Here is a 22,405-nt window from a genome sequence, read left to right as displayed (position 1 = left end):
ATGCCCATAGCTGTAGAGACTGAGTGTCCAGATGCCAGACTTGGCCCTGAGCAAAACCAAAGGGAATGATGACAGAGTGTTGAACATTGCAAGCACTCACCCAGAGTCAACTGATCTGGGTTTAGTCCATCATCATTCTTTAGCTCAATCAGTTCAGACATGGCCATATGCAAATCAGTCTGACCCTGTGCCTCATGGGAACTGTCCAACCCGAACTGCCAAGCCATGTCTTTCCTGGTCCGGAAACAAGCATCCTGGGACCGGTTTCTGGCTAATCAGCAGTCATCAGCCAGGCTAGCTTTAATCCAGTGGCAAAGTGAGCAAGGGACCCACGTCTGGGAATTCCCTGCCAACTTAGGGCGAACAAAGCAAAACCAAAGGGGATGATAGACGGAGTGTTGAACATTGCAAGCACTCTCCCCTAGTCGGCTGCAAAGGAAGAGGAAGGTCCAGGGAGAGAAAGTGAAGCTCTGTGAACCAAAACTCTCTGGGCCACGCACGAGCTATCGGAATCATCCTGCACGGTTCTGCTTTGAGTTTCCCGAGAAGCCTGGGGATCAGAGGAATGGGGGGAAAAAGCATAAACAAGTGCGCTTGACCAGGCCATCGAAAGCACATTCCCCAACGATCCCGGATGGTGAAGCCTGCTTGCATAGAACCAGCATTTCTTGTACTCCGGAGTGGCAAAGAGATCTCTGGAAGGTGAGCCCCATCTGTGAAAAACCTTCTGTAGAGTGGAGTTGTCCAGTTCCCACTCGTGGCAGACTGATTTAAGTCTGCTGAGCGTGTCCGTTGCTTTGTTGGGGACACCTGGAAGATGTTCCGCTCGGAGAGATATCTCCTACTGAATTGCCCACTCCCAGATTGCTTAAGCTTCTTGTGACAACAGTGGAGATCTGGTGCCTCCTTCTTTGTTTATATAATGCATGGCTGTCGTGTTGTCTGTACGTTTAAGGATGGCCGACTGCGGTATTCGTGGAAGAAAGGCCTCCAAGGCTAGGCGAATCGCTCTGAGCTCCAGCACATTGACATGCAACAGACGATGCTGGGGCCACACCGGCTGCTTACATGATGGTCTTGTAACACTGCTCCCCAGTCTTCGAGAGAGGCGTCCGTAGTGATTATGTGTGGAGCAGGGGCAAGCCTGAAAGAAAGACCCTGAGAAATGTTTTCTTTGGTCATCCACCATGATGCAGCGTCTCTTATGGCCTCGGTAACTGAGATCTTGACGTCGAAGGATCCGTCGACTTGGGGCCACTGCAAGTCTAACTCTTCCTGGAGTGGGCGAATCTGTAACCTGCAGTGAGGAATCAGGGTTATGTAGGAGGAAATGGACCCCAGCAGGGACTTGTAGAGGCGAACTGAAAGTGACTGTCTTTTTAACAATCGGGAGGCCATGGAAATCAGCTTCTCTTGCCTCTCTAAGGTCGGGAAAGCTTTGTTTAATGACGTGTTTAGAATGGCTCCCAGAAATCTGGCGGTTCTGGAAGGACGGAGAGAAGACTTCTGTACGCTGAGCGTTAGCCCGAGATTGGCAAACAGGCCTGTACATGCTATGACTCATTCTTGTGCTTCCTGCCTGGTATGCGCTTTCAGTAACCAGTCGTCCAGGTAAGGGAAGACTTGAAGCTTTTGTTTTCGAAGAAAGGCTGCTACCAGAGCTATCTTTGTAAAGATCCTTGGAGAAGATAGAAGTCAAAAGAGAATAACCCTGAACTGAAAATGGCTCTAGGCTACCTTGAAGCGAAGAAACCTCCTGTGAGCTGGATGTATGGGTATGTGAAAATAGGCATCCTCTAGATCCAGAGTGGCCATGAAATCCCCTGAGTTGAGGAGTCGAAGGATGACTTGCAGAGAAACCATCCAAAAGGATTATTTGATGATAGGTGTTGAGCTCCCTCAGATCTAGGATAGGGCGTCACTCCTTCAGATCTAGGATAGGGCGTCACTTTTCTAACGTCTTCCGGATTAGGGAGAACCGGGAGTAAAACCCCCTTCCCCTTTGAGAGATAGGGACCGGTTCTATAGCTCCTTTGAGGAGCATTTGATGGACCTCTAACCGTAGAAGACGGAGATGATTCTATACAGTGGCGCGAGAGGGGTTGGATGGCGGTGGTTGAACAAACTCCAGGGTTTGGCCGTAATTAATGATGATCAATATTCAACGGTCCAAAGTTATTTGCTGCCAGTTGCGGAGGTAATATTAAATTCTGCCTTCCACTGTCACAGGAGGAGAAGGGACAGTAGTCAGAGCCAGCAAGCCACTATGTGCTTAGAGTGGTCTCTGCCCTGGCGTCCTGGTCTTACTCCGTTAGTCGAGCGACAGAAAGAAGGTTGATTCTGCTGCTGATTGTAGTTCGGCTTGTGGGATTGTGACTGAGAACCGTAAGAGGAGTAACGTTGCTGTTGAAAACCTCCCCTTTATGTAGAGTTACCTCTTCCCCTCGCTCCTCGGAATGGGAACTTGCGGTACTGCAGAGTCCCTAAATATTTTGCGGTTTCTGTATCTTTTTTAATATCCTGGAGCGCATCATCTATATGCTTTCCAAAATGCGCTTCCCCCAATCAAAAGGCAGATCCAAGATTTTATGTAGGACTTCTGGGTGGAACCAAGTAGCCCGCAACCAGCCCTGTCGACGGACAGCCGCGCCAACCAAGGAGCGGAAAGCAGTTGTTGCAATACCCATAGCACAATCAATGATTTCTGCCAATGTTATTTCTCCCTTCTGGAGAATCCTTTCAGCTTCTTTCTTTCCTTCTTCCGGCCACTGATGAAGATAGGGGGAGAGGTCACACCACATTTGGCGATCGTATCGTCCAAGTATAGCCAAAGAATTAGCTGCTCTGACTAGCAGGCTGGACATAGATGAAAACAGTTTGCCTACATTATCAAGACGCCTGCCCTCTTTATCTGGAGGAGTGGTAAGGGGAACTGAGGTTTTCTAGATTCCTTCTGGGAGGCTTGCGAGATGACGGAGTCAGGCTTAGGCTGGCTGGTAAAACAGGCTGGGCTATCCTCCGGAGCCTTATATTTTTTCTCCAGGTGAGGTAGAACTGGAATGACTGTGGCTGGATTTTGCATTACCTTTAAGCCTTCATCCCAGACATGGCCCACAATTGGAATTGAAATGACCGATCTCTTATAAGGTTCCTTAAAGTCATAAAGGAAGCACTCAGATTCCACCTTGGTCATGGGCAGTTCAAATCGTTTAGCGGCTCTCTCCGTTAAGTTATGGAAACCCCCTATATCTACCAGGGGGAATCAACAGGTGCCAGAGCAGGAGAAGCTGGATCGGAATTAACCTAGTCAATCCACTTCGCATCTGGATCCGGGATTGTGACATTGCCTTGGTCATAGTCAGAGGTATCGTCCTGGACACGGAGCGCAACCGGTGGAGCATCCTGCGCTTCCAGTATTGGCTGAAGCTGTGGTAATTGCGGGCAATGGGAAGAGCAGGAGGAAGAACAATTGTTACTTACCGGTAAACAGGTGGTTCTCCAGTATTGGTGTCTTTCATAGATTCACATGCTTGAATATTCCCAGTCGTCGAAGTGGGAGTCCCACAGTACATGCAATAGCAATAAATGCTAAAATATATGTATGTGAGAACATAACATAAGAAAAAAACTAGAAGTAAATACATAACTGAATCCTCTAAAACAATTCCTCAATAGGAATGCATGATACAGAAAGAAAACACTTGCAACGTATCACTGTCAATATGTAGTCCAAACTACAGCCAATCAGGCGCCAGCACCCTCTAGTACCTTCTCCTTAGAAGCTCACGCCCTCAAATTTTCGTAGCACCAAAGTGATCCAGAGTGCATGAGGAGAAGAGAGCCTCTGAGGGGAGGAGGGTGGGTTGCATGTGAATCTATGAAGGACACCGATACTGGAGAACCACCTGTTTACACTTAAGTAACAATTGTTCTTCTCCAGTATTAGGGGTGTCTTTCATAGATTCACATGCTTTAACAGAATAGAGAGCAGTAACCTCCAATGTGATTGCAAAGCACATCCTGGAAAAGCTCGAAAACAGTAGTAATACAGTCATGGAAGCTTAAATAGCAATCATTGAAAAAATAGAAAGGAGGAGGGAACAGAGGCTCACCTTATTTAAAAAGATGACGAAGTACTGCCTGTCCCACTGCGGTATCCGCCTCATTGATGGCGTCCAAACAGTAGTGCTTGGTGAAGGTGTGCCTGCTGGACCATGTCGCTGCACGGCAGATCTGATGAAGTGGCACACCAGCAAACAGGGTGGTGGATGAAGACATAGCCCTTGTAGAATGAGCCCTCACCGAAGACTGCAAAGGCTTGCCAGCCTGTTGATGGCAGAAGGCAATGGCCGAAGAAATCAAACAGGCAATCGTTGGCTTGGTAACTGGATGCCCCTGACGCAGTCGTCCATAAGCAATGAACAGTGTGTCGGACCTGCGGAAGGAGGCAGTTCTGCTAATGTAAAATTTAAGGCATCGTTTAATGTCCAAGGAATGCAATCGCTGCTCAGCCGGAGACTTGGGATCAGCGAAGAAAGTTTTCAAGAACACAGGTTCATTTAGATGAAAGTCCGTAGGCACCTTAGGTAGGAAAGATGGGTCCCGTCAATAAGAGGATCACTTTCCGACTGCTTACCCACGCACACAAATCACTCTACGACATCGGACCAGATTGCCTCAACTCTCGACTGTCCTTCTACACCCCCTCCCGCCAACTTCGCTCTTCCAGCCAAGCCTTCGCCACTGTACCTCGCATCAACAAGACCACCATGGGAGGCAGATCCTTTTCATACCTGGCTGCCAAAACATGGAACTCACTCCCCGCTTACCTTCGCCTCACCCAGAATCACCTAGCGTTCAGAAAGCAGCTTAAAACGTGGATATTTGACAAATAATCCTCCTCCCCTTCCTAAGCGCCTTGAAACCCTCTGGGTATGTAGTGCGCTATACAAATTTTATGACTTGACTTGGTGCGAAGCACCACGCCATCAGGTTTGAATTAAAGATAAGGCAGTTTGATAGTAAAGGCGTGGAGGTCACTCACACGACGAGATGAGGTCAGAGCAAGAAGAAGAACAACCTTCCAGGTGAGGAACTTAATGTCCGCCCTATGGATGGGCTCAAATGGTGATTTCATAAGTTGCGACAGAACAACATTGAGATGCCACGGTGGAGGAGGGTGCCGAATAGGCAGGAACATCCGGAAAAGCCCTTTGAAAAACTGGCGGATAATCCTGGACGAGCAGAGGGAGGAGGAGCCATCTTGCCGGAAGCGAGAGAACAGCTAGGAAAACGTTCAAGGTAGCATGCGAGAGTCCAGATTGAGCTAGACTCAAAAAGAACGGCAGAAGCTGCTCCGGAGTTGAATGGATTGGATGGACATTTGTTGCCAAGCACCAATTACAAAATCTCTTCCACTTGAGTTTTTAAGTTTTGATGGTAGACGGAGCCCTAGCATGAGCGAAGATCTCTCTGCAGTCTTGCAAGATATTCAAGTGTGCGCACTCAAGGTGCTCAGGTTCCATGCTGACAATTGTAGAGTGGATGGATCCGGATGGCAAACCTGGCCCCTGTCCATCGTCAGGAGGTCTGGATGAGGACGAAGAGGAATGGGCTCGCACTGGGACAGAAGGATCAACTCCGAGAACCACGCCTGTCTGGGCCATCAAGGGGCGATCAATAGAATGTGGCAGGGCTGCCTCTGCATCTTCCACAACACCTGTGGTAATAACGGGATCGGCGGAAGGCGTAAGCGAATAGATCGCACCAATCGATCAAAAGGGCATTCCCGCACGATCCGGGGTGGTGATGCCAACTTGCGCTAGACGGGCATTTCCGATTCTCTGGTGTCGCAAAGAGGTCTAGAGATGGGCGACCCCATCGGAGAAACACAAGATCCAGAATCGGTTGATGCAGCTCCCATTCGTGTGTCAACGATGTGGACCTGCTAAGGGAGTCTGCCAGGATGTTTGAAACGCCCAGAAGATGCACCGCCGTCAAGGTTATCTGATGACGGAGAGCCCAATCCCAAATCGACTGAGCCAGTCGAGACAAGCGTTGAGACTTGGTCCCTCCCTGTTTGTTCACATAGTGCATGCTGGTGGTATTGTCCGTTTGAATAAGCACTGACTCCCCTTGAATTACAGGAAGAAACGACTTGAGTCCCAGAAAGATCGCCATCAACTCTAGCCTGTAGATAGGCCAAAAGCGTTGGGGTGGAGATCATTTGCCCTTGGAGAGACCTTGAAGTTGAGCACCCCAGCCGTCCAGAGAGGCGTCCGTTGTGAGCGTGAGATCTGGCGCGTTGATGAGGAAGGATGTTCCAGTCGCCAGGTTGGTCGGCTGTGCCCACCAGCACAGACCCTTTCTCATGTGAGCTGTAACGGCCACTTGGTCGTTGAAAGATACGGAGACCTGACGCCACTGTACGTCCAGTTCCTCTTGAATGGGACGGGTCCGCAGTCTGCAATGTTGGATCAGTGCAATACAAGATGATGCCATCCCCAGAAATGACTTCAATGTCCAGACAGAAACGGACTGCCTTGATCGAAGGAGAGACACCAGGCGGAGAATTTTCCGTTGTCGTTCGTGTGAAACGAATGCTTTTGAAAGCATTGTGTCTAAGATCGCTCCCAAGAAATTCCTAGTTTGCGCTGGTGCAAACTGTGACTTGTCGACATTGATGGCCAAGCCGAGGGATTGAAACACATTTTGACAAAGACGAGTGTCTTGGCTCAGTTGATGGCGTGATTGAGACTTGAGGAGGCAATCGTCCAAGTATGGAAAAATGTGGACGCCTAGGAGGCGTAGGTGAGCCACCACAGGAGCCAACACCTTCGTGAACACACGAGGGGCGGAGCGGAGTCCGAAAGGCAACACCTTGAACTGATAATGTGTCTGCCCCACCCTGAAGCGCAGGTACTTTCGATGCTGTTGGAGAATTGGGACATGAAAGTATGCGTCTTGAAGGTCTATGGTGGTCATGAAATCCCCGCTGGCCAGAAGACGCAGAATCTCCAGTAGTGTCAGCATGCGGAAAGATTGGCTCTTTAGGTATCTGTTGAGAGCCCTCAAATCCAGAATTGGTCGCCAATCTCCCGTCTTCTTGAGTATGAGGAAGAAAAAAAGAGTAAAATCCCTCTCCTCTCTGAGACACTGGAACCACTTCGACTGCACCTTTCTGAACAAGAAGACGGACTTGATGGTAAAGCTCCTTGAGATGGGGAGGAGGCGGGCCAGGCGGTGGAGTGTGAGGAGGAATCTTGACGGACTCTAAGGTATGACCTTTCAGCACAATGTCCAAAACCCAGCGGTCCGAGGTGATGGAGGACAACTGAGAATAAAACAGAGAGATTCGACCTCCAACACTTTGGGGATGACAAAAGTCATTGGCGTTTGGGAGTGGATCCCCGATAGGATGACTTTACCCTATAGGGCTTAGAGGACTGTTGTCGATTTCCTTGCTGTTGATTGGAACAGTAATGTTGGTTGCTCTGATTGTAGGAGCGAAATTGAGATTGTCCTTCTCGAAAAGTGGAAGAAGTGCCGCGTCCGCGCGCACAGCGAAATGGCTGTTTCCGAAATTGCAAAGTGCCCAGTGATTTAGCCGTATCAGTGTCCTTCTTAATGGACTCCAGAGCTTCGTCAATGTGGGACCCAAACAGCGATTCACCATCATATGACATATCAAGGATCTTGGATTGAACTTTCTGCCGGAAGGAGGTGGCCTTCAACCAACCCTGGCGTCGTAAAGCAGCCGCACTAGCCAGCTGGCGGAAACCAGTGCCCGCAATATCGACTGCGCAGTCAATCATCTCTTCAGATGCTCTTTGTCCGTCCAGAAGGATTTGCTGTGCGTCAGCTATAGAAGCGTCCGGGATGAGGTCGACTAGGGCAGATATGTCCGACCACATCTGCCGGCCGTAGCGGCCAAAATGGCTAAGGCATGCGCCGCCCGTACTGTAGTGGAAGCCATGGTGGAGAATTTTCGTCCAATAGCGTCTAGGAGCCGACCTTCTCTATCTGGAGGTGCGGTGATTGGAGACGCAGGATTACGGGCCCGACGCTGTGCTGCCTGAGTTACAACCGAATCCGGCTTAGGGTGAGAGACCAGGCATGCTGGTGAACCATTTGGGGCCTTATATTTCTTCTCAAGGCGTGGCACTTGGGCAGGTAACAAATTCGGAGCCTGCATGAGCTAAACTCCCTCCTTCCATATGAAATAGATTATTGGAATCGTGTGGACTTGTTTGAAAGGCTGATGTTTGAAATCGTAGAGGAAACAGTCCTCCTCTCTCTGTGTCCTTGGCAATTTAAAGCGCTGAGCCGCTCCATCCATCAACAGATGAAAACTGGCAATATCTACTGGAGGGGAATTTCCAGATTCTCCTGGCGGAGGGGAGGGCGTCTGCATTAGGTAGTTGTCCCACTCAGCCATGCCAGTTGAGACATCATCATTATCCGTGTCATCATGGACCTCTCCGTCCTCCCGTTCAGGAATCGCCTCATCATCCGCATCCTGTGGATACACAGTTGTGTGAATCTTGACAGACGTCTGAACCTGGGGTGTAGGAGTCGATGGCAAAGGTGGCAGAACCGTTGGCGGAGCTGTCACAGTCGCAGCAGGTGATGGTCTAGGAGTACCTTGCGGCGTTGGTGGAAAACACTGGTTGTAGTCGTCCAGCATATGCTGGAGATTTGAAATCAAAGGCAAAGTAGCCATTGGAACTTGGACAAACTGTTCCTCAGCATGGAACTCCTGGTCGCCGCCTTCGTCGTCACTGCCGGAATCTTGACATTTGATGATGAGATCAGACGGACTGTGGGCCGCCCCGAAAGTGTCATCCACATCATTACCAGAGTCCGAGCCGGGCTCAGAGGTAGTGGCAAACATAGGTGAAGGAGGCTGCGGATCAGGAGCAGACAACTGGTGGCATGGCGTTGGTCGGCGATGGTGTGGAAGATCGGTGCCGACAGATGCAGAAGAAGGTAAAGGCACTAGAGGAAACGAGGCAAATGAAGACGGTGCCGTCGACGTTATCGTCGACGGTGTAGGAAGGTGGATACCCGACTATGGTTACCCCCAACTTTTTGCCTGGTGTTTTGCTAGTTTTTCAACTTAGTTGACCTGGGACCCTGCTATTCAGGGCCCCAGGCCTACTGCTCTCTCTGTAAAATGGATTCCATGTACCTTAGGTATATATCTAATTGGTACTGGGCCACCTTATCAGTCCCTGTACAGTATACCTTAGGTATCCAGGGCATAGGTGTACCCAGGGCCTACCAGGGGCTGCAGCATGTATTATGCCACCCCTGGCTGGCCATCTAAATCTGACACAACTGGCTGCACGACAGCTGGGGCAAGGTGGTGTAAGCACCATTTGCTTTAGATATAGTATCCCTATATCTAACCCTAAAATGGACACATGTATTCCTATCAGTCACTCCTATGGCAGGCCTTAACAATCCTGAAGGCAGAGTGCTTGGAATTATGTGAGATGGTGCTCTGGCATGAGCTGAGCCCGTCTGCAACTTGCGGAACCAAGTCCTAATAGCTGTTCTATGATAACGCGTACCATATACTCTTATGTGCATTATAATCCTCGCGGTTATTTGCCAACTTTGGTATCGCTTTATCAAAACATGTCGAGTAAGGTGTCATACGAATTGGAATACTAACCCCTCGCCAATTCTGGCGACGGGGTTAGCATTCCACCCTTCTAGAGGGACACGACATGTATGTAACTGTGTACCCCGGTTAAAGTTAACTCACACCTCAGCATCACAAAATGGATGCTGCCACCACAGACACAAGTCTGACCTCCTGCTGCTGGGAGTCCTTCCAGCGAGGAGAGCTTGGACAAAGGGTTTCCTGTCAGAGGCGGTGCTAGCACCATCCCAGACAGGGTTTTGTGTTTCCCAGGTAGGAAGAGCTGAGAGGAAGGTGACTGCAAGTGGCACCCCGGTGCTCACTATGGATCTGCCGGTTTGAACCAGTTCCAGGGGCACACCAGCCCCTGAGCTGGGGAAAGTCCGGACAAGGGAGAGGGGTGTAACCACCCCCCTCCTGGTCCCACCCATGGGCAGGACCTAGTCGCGTGCCAGCCCTTTTCTTTAGTATAAAAGGTAGGAGCTGGCCACTTTGGGCCTTCCCAAATTAGATAATTCTGAATCTTGATGACTTTCCACGAAAGAACTCTTGAACCTTTCTGAAGACTCTCCCTTATGGCTAAGGAGTAGCCACCCTGCACCAGCGGGCACCATCTAAGCGCATGCGGTTTGCTGTAAGTCCATCCTCCGGATCAAGACTGCCCAGCTCGACGAGACCTGGATTCCCTGGCACCTCTGACCTCTACCTACATCAGCCCAGCTGAGATTCGTGGGTGTGACGAGACCTGAAGGGACCGGCCATCTTCAAAACTGCACAACGCTTATCCAGCACGACCGCCGAGGGATCCTCGAGTGAGTGCTTTGGGGTTTGAGAAGCCCTAACCCTGAGCAGCTCCAGCACCGAAGTCCAGCCCCCCAGCATCCACGAGATCTGCGTGGGGCCCTTCTGCTCTTTGCTGCTCACCGCATTGTCCGGCTACTTGCCTGCTGGCTTGTGGCTCTCATGACGACGAACCCCGACACTTCCACCGCTGGTCTGGTTGCTCCAGACTGGCCCTTGCTCCCTTCCAAGAGAGGAGCACCCCGGACCCTCCTGGTCCACTCCAGACGCCATTTTGAGTCCACCGCGTGGGCTTACCTTTGCCAAGGTTTGTTGCCTCAATCCTGGGTTCAGCATCGCCGACAGCAGACACCTTCGTGGGACAGCTCGCACCTCCATCCTGGTCGCCGACAACGCCTCCTGGTCCGAGAGACTGCAGAGCCCAGCGTCGCCCACTCACCTGGTCGAGGTGACTTCATCCGGTGCCATCCTGGTGCCCACCTGATCACTGGCTAGTGATTAAGAACTGAGTCCCCTCTGCTTTCAGGTCGTCTCCATCTTCGATCCAGGCTTGGATCACATCGAACTTCATCACTGGTCGCCTGCCAGCAACTTCTTCTTTCAGGCTCCATAGAGGATTCCCGACGTCTTTTGAACCCTATGCAGCCGCAGCCCCTGGGCTAGGTAACTTGAGTATTTTGGTGCTCCAACATAGGTCCACTATCTAAGTGTCCAGATCCTTTTTCGTTTTCAGCCTAACTAGTCGGATTCGTCCGATAACTGTAACTTTACGAAATCTAGCATCCATAGACTTTGTCCCGCATCCCGCGTGAGAGTGCACACTCTGCACCCGATCTCCCTAGGCCTCCCGCTCCTAACCTGAAGGTTCAGTAGTGTAGTCCTAGCGATCCTAATGCCTCTGGATCTGGTTACTTACTTGCTAGTATTTCGCATTCCACTTTTGTAGTATATGGTTTTTCGTGCCCCTCGGGCATTTGTGTAAATTGTGCGACTTAAAGTATTTTCTTAAGAGTTTTGTTGTGTGCTTAGCTCCCTGACTCATAAAGAGATCAGGGTAGACTTGTTATAAATAAATATCCTTTATTTTCATAAGAACTTGTGTGGTGTCCTTTCACTTGGTGTTCAAGGGGTATAAGTGATGGTATAACAGCTGGCTTAACACGCCCTCTAGAGTTTAGCCTAAAGACTGCTCTTGTCCATGCTACTAGGATAGCTGGTCTATAAGGTTGACTTACAACCAATCATCAATAAAGGTCGTTTGGAATGATACATAGTGATCACTAGAATAGTGAGCACTGCATATCAGGCCAACTTCTCACATTGGTGGCAGCGGTGGGATTTGAGCTTGCTGTTTTACCACACGTATCCTAAGAATATCATTTGAAAGATCACATAAGTACCAAGGTACATATAACTTAGCTTAGAATACTCCGAGTTCTACTGAACCAGCTGTTGTAGTCTAACAGGGCTTAGCACACCCTGACTACAACTCTTAGCAAGGGATCAGTAGGCAAACAAATAGTGTAGGTAAGTGCACCACGTACACCTCATTAGAAGCATGTCTAACCACGGAGAGTCTGCAGAGACCCCTCTTGTGTTTATTGACCCTCCACAGGTCATGTCAAGATATGCAGCTCTTAGCTTCCAGGAGTTGAGACAAGTGTGTACCTCCAGGAAGCTAAAACAGGGTTCTAACCCTACCATCCCATTTCTGATAGGTCTCTTAGAGACTTATGATGCAAGGAGGGCTTCTAACACAGGCCCTTCTAATCCAGATGGGAAAATGCGCCCCTTAGAGGGAACCCTTGGGGACCCTGACCTCAACCTCAATGGAACAGGAAGTGAAGAGTAGGAAGAGGATCAGGAGTTGTCAGGGGATGAGGCAGACAAGGGTCAGGTAGAAGTCAGTAGACTCACCAGGACCAACTTAAGCAGGCATGGAAATAGATTTGGGGGACCCCCAGGCCCACTCTCAGGCAGGCTTAACATTGGGAATGGACGAGTTAGGTCTCTATCCAGAGGCTCTAACAGATCCATTCGTACCAATGGCTCTCAGACCTCTTCTCATAGAGGGATGACATCCCCTCAGAGAAGAGAGCATGAAGCTAAGATGAGGGAAGTCAATCTGAGGATTGAAAGGGAAGAACTTGCCCTGGCCAAAGAGACTTGTCTTTGCTAGAGAGCAGAAATTGAGCGGGGCAGACCCCACTGGTGGCAGCATTCTCCCAAGAGAAAAAGACAGGAGTTTAGACACTAGACACCTGAGTAAGATAGTGCCCCCCTTTAAACAAGTGGATGACATCCACAAATGGATGACTGCTTTGGAGAGGGCATGCACTGTCCAGTGCAACCCCCAGAGTCAGTGGGCAGCTATTTTGTGGCTCTCCTTTGAAGGCAAAGGTAGAGATAAGCTCCTCACTACTAGAGCTGAGGATGCTAACAATTACCAAGTCCTGAAGAATACACTGGTTGATGGGTTTGGCTTAACAACTGAGTAGTACAGGTTGCTGTTCAGAGACACCCAGAAAACTCAGTCTCAGGATTGGGCTGACTTTGTTGATTGTGCCACTAAGGCTCTAGAAGGCTGGCTATTGGGTAGTAAAGTTACTGACTTCACAGGATTGTATAATCTTATTATGAGAGAGCAAGTCTTAAATAATTGTCAGAACCAGTTATTACACCAGCACCTGGTAGACTCTGATCTGACCTCTCCACAAGAATTGGGTAAGAGGGCAGACAAATGGGTCAGAACCAGGATTAGGCCTAAGAACCAGGGTGGTGACCAAAAGAAGGAATCAACCAAGCCTCAAGAGAAGGGTGGGAATAAATCTTCTGATCAAACCACAGGGCCCCAAAAATCCTCTGAAAAGGGTGGGTCCCAAAATCCTTCCAATTCCCAAAAGAAACCTTATTGTCATACCTGCAAACAGGTAGGCCATTACAAAACTGACAGCAGTTGCCCAAGGGCCAACGACAATAAGGAGAACATACCCCAAAGTAAAACTTCCCAGCCTCCTGTTACTACTAGTAGTAATCCCCCAGGTGGTGGGAGTGCCCCCAAGAATCTGGGTGCATTTACTTTGGGAGTTCCTGGGGACTCTGGCCTAACCAGGTCCCCTGACTTAGATACTCTTGTCTGTGAGACTGGCATGGGGTTTGCCAACTTCACAGCTTGTCCCTACACTTTGGGCAAGTACAGACAGGAGCCCCTCATCAATGGTTCAAAAGTTGAGGCCTACAGAGACACAGGGGCTAGCATCACCATGGTGACTGAGAGCCTAGTCCCCTCAAGGCAACTTATACCTGGAGCCACATACCAGGTAACCAACATTGATGGAGTGCAGAGAGATCATCCCATAGCAGTGATCAATCTCAGCTGGGGAGGTGTCACTGGCCGCAAGAGAGTGGCAGTGTCACCAAACTAGCCTGTAGATTGCCTACTGGGGAATGATTTAGAGATCTCAGCCTGGGCTGAGGTAGAGCAAGAAACCCATTTTAAAATGGTAAACCTCCATGGTAAGGTTAGTGGGGCAGTGATAGCCACAGCCCCAGTGCAAGATGTCCTCCCTGAACAGGTCAGGAGGGCTGTGCCAGTCACAGCCCAATCTCAGACAGATTCCTTCCCTGAACAGGTTGGCAAGGCTGTGATGGTCACAGCCCATACCCAAACTGAGTCCCTACGTGAAAAGGTTGCTGGAGTTGTGATGGCCACAGCTCAAACTCAAACAGATAATAGTGTTGTGAAGCCTGAAACTATGGATCACTCCACTCAGACAGAGAGCATGGAGGAGAAAGAGAAATCTTCCTCCCACCAGACTTTAGGAAAGGATCAGCCTCCTCAGGGAACTGATCTGACCCCTTGTGAAGGAACTGCCCCAGAGGTAGTCAGGCCTAGCCTGGCAGAGCCCCTGATGTCAGTGGACCCTTCCAAGGTGGGACCCAGTCTGGAGCAGGTAACCTGCCCCTCTCTATCCTGCCTCAGCCGGCCCAGGGCTGTAGAGGTCAGGGAGGTCAGTGGTGGACCCCAAAGGGCCCCCTGTCCAAAAGAACTCCCCAATCAGCAGATTAGGGTCACTGAAGCTAGCAGACCTAGCCAAGTGAAAATAAAACAGACTCCTGAGGGATCCCCTTTAAACTTAGTTAGGGACCTCCCACAGATGGACACTGTTGGGCAGAGTAGACTTGTTATAAATAAATATCCTTTTATTTTCATAACTTGTGTGGTGTCCTTTCACTTGGTGTTCAAGGGGTATATGTGATGGTATAACAGCTGGCTTAACACGCCCTCTAGAGTTTAGCCTAAAGACTGCTCTTGTCCATGCTACTAGGATAGCTGGTCTATAAGGTTGACTTACAACCAATCATCAATAAGGGTTGTTTGGAATGATACATAGTGATCACTAGAATAGTGAGCACTGCATATCAGGCCAACTTCTCACAGACGGTGCCGTCGACGTTATCGTTCACGGTGCTGAAATGGCTGCCGATGAAGATTACTTCGATGAATCCATCGTCGACGGTAAGCTCGTCGACAGAGCCGTCGCCGACACAAGTTTTCTAGATGGCAAAGCCGCCGAAGTCGTCGACGCAGTAGACACCCCTGTAGACGGAGCCCTGTTGACGGAGTCTTCGTCGACGGAGTCTTCGTCGACGGAGTCTTCGTCGACGGAGTCTTCGTCGACGGAGTCTTCGTCGACGGAGTCTTCGTCAACGGAGTCTTCGTCGTTGGAATCTTCGTCAACGATGAAGACTTTTTGATGGATTTCGTCGACAATGCTGGTTTCTTCGTCGACGAGGTGATAGGAATCGTCGAAGAGACAGTCTGAAAGGCCAATGAAACTCTTGTCGATCTAGAGGCAGTCGACGAGACCATCGTCGACGAGCAAAAAGCTGACACAGTCGTCATTGTCGTTGATGTATACAATGCAGATCTCGTCTTCGGAACGCTCGTAGACGCTCCAGTCGACGACGAAGCATGTTTAGGTATGGAAACACGCTGTGAGGCAGCAGAAGACGCCTGAGAGCCAGGTCTCGTGGGCGTAGCAGTAGTAGGAGCTGGTGGGGACACCACAGAGACCAAAGGCAGGGCCAGTTTATTTTTCTTTAGAAAAGGAAAAGGCATATCCTGCACACTACCACGCTTAGAGGCTGCAGAGGAGGGTCCAGATTGAAGACTCAGCATCAGACAGAGCTGAATCCTTGTCTTTAAGACGTTGGAGCCAAAGGAGGAGACTGCCTTCTCTGACCTTCAGAGTCTTGTTAGAAAAGGTTCTACAAAACTTGCAGCTGCCAACTTCATCCTCAGGGTAGAGACAATAAATACATTTCTTGTGGGGGTCCTCCTTAAAAAGACGCAACTTCCCACAAGAAGAGCAAGGTCGGAATAAAGACTTCTTACTTGACATGTTGAAAGTTCAGGAAACAAGAAGCAGTTGAGGAAAAAAACGAGCAGAGCTCAGGGAGACTCCCTTCACACGACGTGCGGTAGAACATCTGAGGGCTTGAGCTTCTGAGAAGGTTCTAGAGGGTGCTGGGGCCTGATTGGCTGTAGTTTGGACTACATAATGACAGTGATATGTTACAAGTGTTTTCTTTCTCTATCATGCATTCCTATGGAGGAATTGAGGTTTCAGTTATGTATTTACTTCTAGTTTTTTCCTTATGTTATGTTCTCACATACATATATTTTAGCATTTATTGCTATTTTATGTACCGTGGGACGGAATATTCAAGCATGTGAATCTATGAAAGACACCCCTAATACGGGAGAACAGTAGTAACCAGCACCCCCATTGGAACAGGCGGCTGTGTTACGAACCTTTTTCTGTAATCCAACAGCATAGCTTGCAAGTCGGTCAGTAATGAGGAGGGCATTTGGAACATCTCCTGTTGGTAGTTTTGTTGATACTGTGAGGGAGGACCTTACTGTTCAAAATCCTCATATTCCCCTTCAGAATCTGTGTTCTGGCATTTAACATGTAGCTGAGAAGGGCTATCGGCAAATCCAAAAGGTCGATCATCCTCTTCCGATTCCTCTTCTTCTAGGAGGAGTGCAGGAGGAAAAGGAGTCACCCTCCTGAGGAACGTCATCTTCGGTGTAATTCGATGTTTTCTGAACAAAATAGAATTTTTTTCCACCATCGACGAAGAAGAAAGCATCGTCGACAAATAGACTTGGTCAACGCAGCCATCGTAGATATCGTCGACATCTCCGCAGTCGTTGTCAACCTAGTAGGCGTCGTCATACTTGTCGTCGACATCCTTGTCGTCCTCGACGATACAACTACCACAGGCGTCGAACTCGTCGACACAGAGCCCTGTGCCATTGCTTGTGACGAGGAAACCACCATCGACGAGCCCATCGAAGGAGGTCATAGATGAAGAAGACTGTTGGTGCTTTTGTCAACGGAGTGGATGACGGCGATGTCGACGAGTGAGCCTTTTTTGATGATTTTACCTCCGAAGTCAACGATGATGGCTTTTTGAAGGTCTTTGGAGCCGCAGGAGGAGAAGTTGGAGGAACAGAACTGGATTTCCTCTCAAGACTTACTCCTTTTGATAGTCCTTCCCTCTCCTTTACACCTTGGTGAGGAGATTCGACCTATCAGAAGCCTTTTTCTGGGCCTTACCAGGGCGTTTCTCAGAAGGTGAAGGAGAAGCTCTACCCCTTTTTACAGACCTTTTGGATGAAATCTGAGAAGATGCTCATTCGCTGACACTGGCTCCTTTCTTGATTTTAGCTTCTGGAGCCAGGTCAAAAGAAGCCCTACACGGTCTCGTAGAGTCTTGGTAGAGAATGTGCCGCATATCTTACAGTCTGTAGCCTTATGGTCTGGGTACAGAAAGTAAATACAATCTTTGTGCTGGTCCTCAATATATAACCTCTTCTTAGCACAAGTAGCCCAGGCTTTAAAGAGGGCCTTCTTCTCCTTATCTGAAATCCTGAAGACGTTGTTGAAGAAAAAACTGGTGAAAAGGTTGTAGAATTAAAGTTGTAGGAATAAACTGACCAGAACTCAGTGGAGACCCCTTGCAGAAAGTGCGGTAGAAAATCTGAGGTTCCGAGCTTCTCTCAGGAGGGTTCCAAGGGGTGAGGCTAATAAGATTGGTTGTTCATTTTTTTTGGTCTCTTTTATTAAAAGAGGTGGATAGGTTGCAAAAGCAGAATGGGCCTAGGCCTAGTTTCTGTTTTGGTAATGGTTTCTATTGCTATTTTATGTATACCGGGGACTCCCATTTCCACAACGGGGAATGATACAAGCATGGGAATCTATGAAAGTTCCAATACTGGAGTAAGCCACAATTTAGCACATAACTAGCCTTCAATCTATTACAGCATGTTATCCTAGGGTCCTTTTACGTAGAATCCAGTTACATCTCCTCCAGATTCTACCGGGCCCCTCGCAAACTCTCCAGCACCTCTTCCGATGGGTAAAATATTGCTGCCACCTCTTGCACCCATGCGTGCATGCGAAATCACAACAAAAATTAAAATGGCAAAGTAATATGCCACATATAAAAAATAATTCAAGGGTGGTCTGGATCTGTTGAAGTAACTGCAAGGTAAACCACATTTTAAGCAAGTTGGACCTATTTCTTCCATGATTGGAAAGTTGGCAGTATGTTATGATGCAATAACTGGAAATATATGAAGCACAACACAGATGTCCATAATTAAAAAAAGAAAGGTACTTGCATATTAACCGGGCTCTCTGCTGCTAAAGCTACAGCGGAATCCAAGTGTATCTTGCAGGACCGACCATGAACCTGCAAAAACTGAGCTGGATCCTTTTTCTGTAATGTAATAGAAGTTTGTGAGCCACAAAGCAAATAAATACTGAATACCGTTTTTCTAGTTAAAATAATTCACTCTTAAATATAAACAAATAGTAAAAGTCTTGTAAATGATGTTAAAGTGAATTAAACAGGACAGTCTTGCATGCAAGATATTTGAAAGTAAGATATACCCTAAGAAGTTCAATGCATTTTATATGTTCTTTTTAACATTGGCCCTCTATAATTTTAGTTCTAAATGTCCACTAGGTCACTCATATGGGAAGTCTTACAGACAGATCTGAACTTCTAAAATGTTTTAGTGCTGACAAACATATATGTGAACTAAAAATAACTTTATTCTCATCAAGCAAGCACTCTATCAGCACAAGTTTTGGGATATATCTTCACAAGGCACAAAATGGAATCACTTTCAAATGTGGGACTGGTGACTACTACAACTAGTTGAAGATAGGAAACTGCAAACAAGAGAAGCAGTTGATAAGCTTATATAAACCACAGAACATCATACCTTTCAGCAAGTCTACACTCACCTCCCTCTGCAATTTAACTAAGAGTTAACTCAAGATATAAAAATTACCATTTCAGGACAAACAACGATTGGCCAATAACTGTCTGCCAAGGTAAACCTCTGAGGGATTGCCAATGCAGTAGTCAAACGATACCTCGACAAACTGAGCTTGACGGTAATGACAAGAAAAACGTTTAATATGTGCCAATACTTTCTAATAATCTTCCCCAAAAAGAAAAAAGGCAGCACCAAGGGTATAAGAAAGCCAAGTGATTTTGTTACCTAACAGCAATTCTTAGCTCAACTGCATTACAAAAAAAAAAATAACAGAACTGTTGTCTGTCTACAAACAACCCAAATAGGATAGAAAGCGAGTGAATATTAACATTTATTACATTTCATTTTAATTTAAAACCTATATATGTAATGCCAAATGAGACTAAAGTTAACTTTTGAGAAAACATTATACAGTATGAATTTGTTATTTCATCAACCTAAATAAACCATCTAATTGTCTAAACCTAAGATGAAAAACGGAGAAGCCAAGATTCATTCCATGCATAATAACCCTTCAAGAGGAGTAATTTTTGAGCCTGCAAGATGACTGTAGAGGCAAGTCATTTATTTCAACAAATGAAAAACCAGGAAAACCAAGGCTCGGATAACAGAGCAATTGGTAGCAAGCAATTTATATATTTTTTAAGTTGCAATCCACTTTGAACTTACAAGCAAAACGGCTCTTCCAAAGACAATACATAAGCTCTCTAACAGTAGTTTAATTTGCATGGATCGAGGTCCGAGCCCAGGAATCGGTGCGTTTGAGCAGATATCTGACAAACGTAATTCAAACATTATTGGCTCCAAGATACCCCGGTCTGGGGTGATTCGAGCCTGTTACAAAATAAGTCATTCAATCCACACATTGGCACCCCTAACAGGTCGCTTAGACAAAGATGACTGTGAGGCATTTTCTTTAGTCAGGCAGTCAGTCGATTAGTGTGGACAAAAATAGTTTACCTGTAAACCTAGTTCTCTCTCAACCGAATCTCCATTAAAATCTTAAGGATTAAATAGTCCCGCTGATGTGGGGGTAGCCTGGATGACAGCTTTCAAAGTCATTTTTTTTTACAGAAAGTCATTTTTTTCTTTTTTTTACAGTATCTTCGCCTTACTTCACAAAGGTCAGGGGGGGTGCATGTGACAAAATGTACAATTTGCTGCTTTAAGACAGGCTATATTGAAAAAAGTCCACTAATTTGCTTTAAAAGCTGGAAGAAAAAAAGCATAGTCTTCAAAAGGTATTTAAAACTAAATAAGAGCAATTTATTTTTTACTTTCTTTTAAAGTGAATAGTAGGAAGGAAAGCCAATGTAAATGCAGAGGCTTTAGAATTGAAACATTGAGAAAAGAAGGTTGCGCCTTCAAGGGCACTCTGAACTCCAATATCCCATTATGCCTTGTAGGCGACAGTATAGCCGGTCCTTTTTTTATGCAGCGAGTAGGAGGATAGAGTTAATCATATGTTTTCTCTTCACTTGCGGAGGAGGGAGGGTTGCCTATGATTTCAATGGAGATTCCCTTGAGAGTGAACTAGGGTTACAGGTAAGGAATTACTCCATTTGTCTCAGGGGATGTCCATTGATAATCATAAGCACTGAATAGAGTTGTTAGCGCAACTCCTAAACAAATGGAAGAGTCAAACTATGATATTAAATTAAAAGATTTGTTAGGGAGGCTTGCCCAACTTGAGCATCTGCTCTCGAATCTGAATCAAGGCAATAGTGTCTTGTAAAGGTGAGACCGGATCTCCAAGTTGCCGCTTACAGACCTTAGAAATTGGAATGTTTTCAAATAATGCAGTAGTAGCTGCTTTACCTCTGGTGGAACGGACTCACCATTTCCCAGGTAAGACCTGGTTTGCTTTCTTGTAACAAAGGATTATGCAGGAGACAATCCACCTAGACAAGGAGTGTTTTGCAGTAACCAATCCTGTGTGTAAGGGAACATAGTTGACAAATAGTTGTTTTGACTTCCTCAAAGGTTTGGTCTTATCTAGATAAAACTTTGATACTCTAACGTTGAGAGTATGAAGAGGTCTCTCTGCAGAAGATGTAAGGCACTGAAAAAAGTAGGTAAGGAGATAGTCGGATTAACATGAAATTGTGATACTACTTTAGGGAGGAATTTAGGATGGATCCTCATTACTACCCTGTTACCATGAAATACTGCATAAGGCTTGTGGGAACATTGAGACTAACTCACTAACTTTTCAAGCAGATGTTATAGTGCCCAAGAAGGCAGTCCTCAAGAATAGGTGTTAGATGCCTACTTAATAGGTTCGAAGGAAGGACCCAAAGGCGAGAAAGGAAAATATTTAACTGATGGAGAAAGTGATCTCCGGAGAGGACAGATGGTCTGGATGCCCTCCAGGAAATCCTTGACCACAGGTATTTTGCAAAAGGACATTTGTAAAGGTCATCGTCAGTAGGCCGCAATTGCAGCAAGGTCTACATTAATGGAAGAAAATTGCAGTTTAACATTAGCCAAATAAAAGAGAAATGGAAGAACCACTTCTTGTTAAAAGGGAACTTGAAGAATTGAATTAATACGCATTTGGGATTTTCTTGAATGGTCCTACTGAGTTTCCACTTGAACATTCTGGACTCTTGGAAGATGGACAGCTGTGATCCTGAGATTATTGGAGATTAACTATTTCCAGATTGTTCGTGCTTCCAAGGATAGAGGTCTGGATTTCGTGCCAACCAGCTTATTGAGATAATGCTTGGTTGTTGTATTGTCTGCTTGAACAAAGAGGGAGCTTGTCTTGAAAGACAGGAGGAAAGTTTTGAGAGCTAGATGCGCTGCTCTCAATATCAGGAGGCAGACATAAGACTGTTCCTTCGGAGACCACAAGCTTGACTTTGAAGATAATCCATGTGAACGCCCTCAACCCAAAAGGGAAGCATCCATCACAATGGTGTGTGCTGGGGTGTCCTGATGGAAATTCATGACTGTCAGAAGGTTCTCTGAGCAGCTCCGCCAGTTGAGTGATTGTTTTGCATGAGTGATTGGAATCACTCTGTCCTATCTTCCTGAGTTGGTCCTATTGATCTTCTTGATGCTGTTGCAGAGGTCTCATGTAAGGGATGCATTCGGGAACAGAAAAATGCATGATGCCATTGATCCTGGAAAAGAGGATATTGATCTCGCTGTTGGATAGGTTATTGTCTTCAGAATCCGAAGGAAATTGTGTGCACTGAGACTAGAAAAGCAGCCATATAGTAAAGGGATTGGGACTTGATGTCGTAAGCTTATATACTAGCTTACCCCATGACGAAACCCTTGACATCATAGAAGTAGTTTTATTCTCCACAACATAGGACTATCATACACCACGCAACATGGTCATGGAATGCATCTCCCTGGCCCTGAAAAATAACTTCTTTCTGTACGAAGGGGTACACTACCTACAAAAACACGGTGTGAGAAGCTGGCCTGATATATGATGTCTCCAATTCTGGGGGCACCTTGTATCAGTCCAAACAATCCCTTATGGTGTCTGGTTGTAAGTCAACCTTATAGACAAGCTATCCTAAGGGTAGCATGGACTAAGCAGCCTTAAAGGCTTAACTCAAGAGGTCGTGTTAAGC

At 47.1% G+C, this 22,405-nt stretch overlaps 1 protein-coding gene across 10 annotated transcripts in view; it reads right to left on the bottom strand.

Annotated features, from left to right (window-relative positions):
- CLASRP (CLK4 associating serine/arginine rich protein) overlaps positions 1 to 22,405 on the bottom strand; it is an 893,416-nt gene that overhangs the window by 700,236 nt on the left and 170,775 nt on the right. For all 10 annotated transcript variants that reach the window (XM_086938423.1, XM_086938429.1, XM_086938425.1 and 7 more), the window contains one exon: positions 18,147 to 18,244. In XM_086938423.1, the coding sequence (XP_086794549.1) occupies positions 18,147 to 18,244 (98 nt within the window). The remainder of the gene's footprint in view (positions 1 to 18,146; positions 18,245 to 22,405) is intronic.

Source organism: Lissotriton vulgaris, chromosome 9 (genome assembly GCF_964263255.1).
Source record: "Lissotriton vulgaris chromosome 9, aLisVul1.2, whole genome shotgun sequence".
In the NCBI taxonomy this organism is placed as follows: Eukaryota; Metazoa; Chordata; class Amphibia; order Caudata; family Salamandridae; genus Lissotriton; species Lissotriton vulgaris.
Note: the sequence above shows the minus strand (reverse complement) of the source record. Positions and strands in the feature narration are given on the sequence as shown.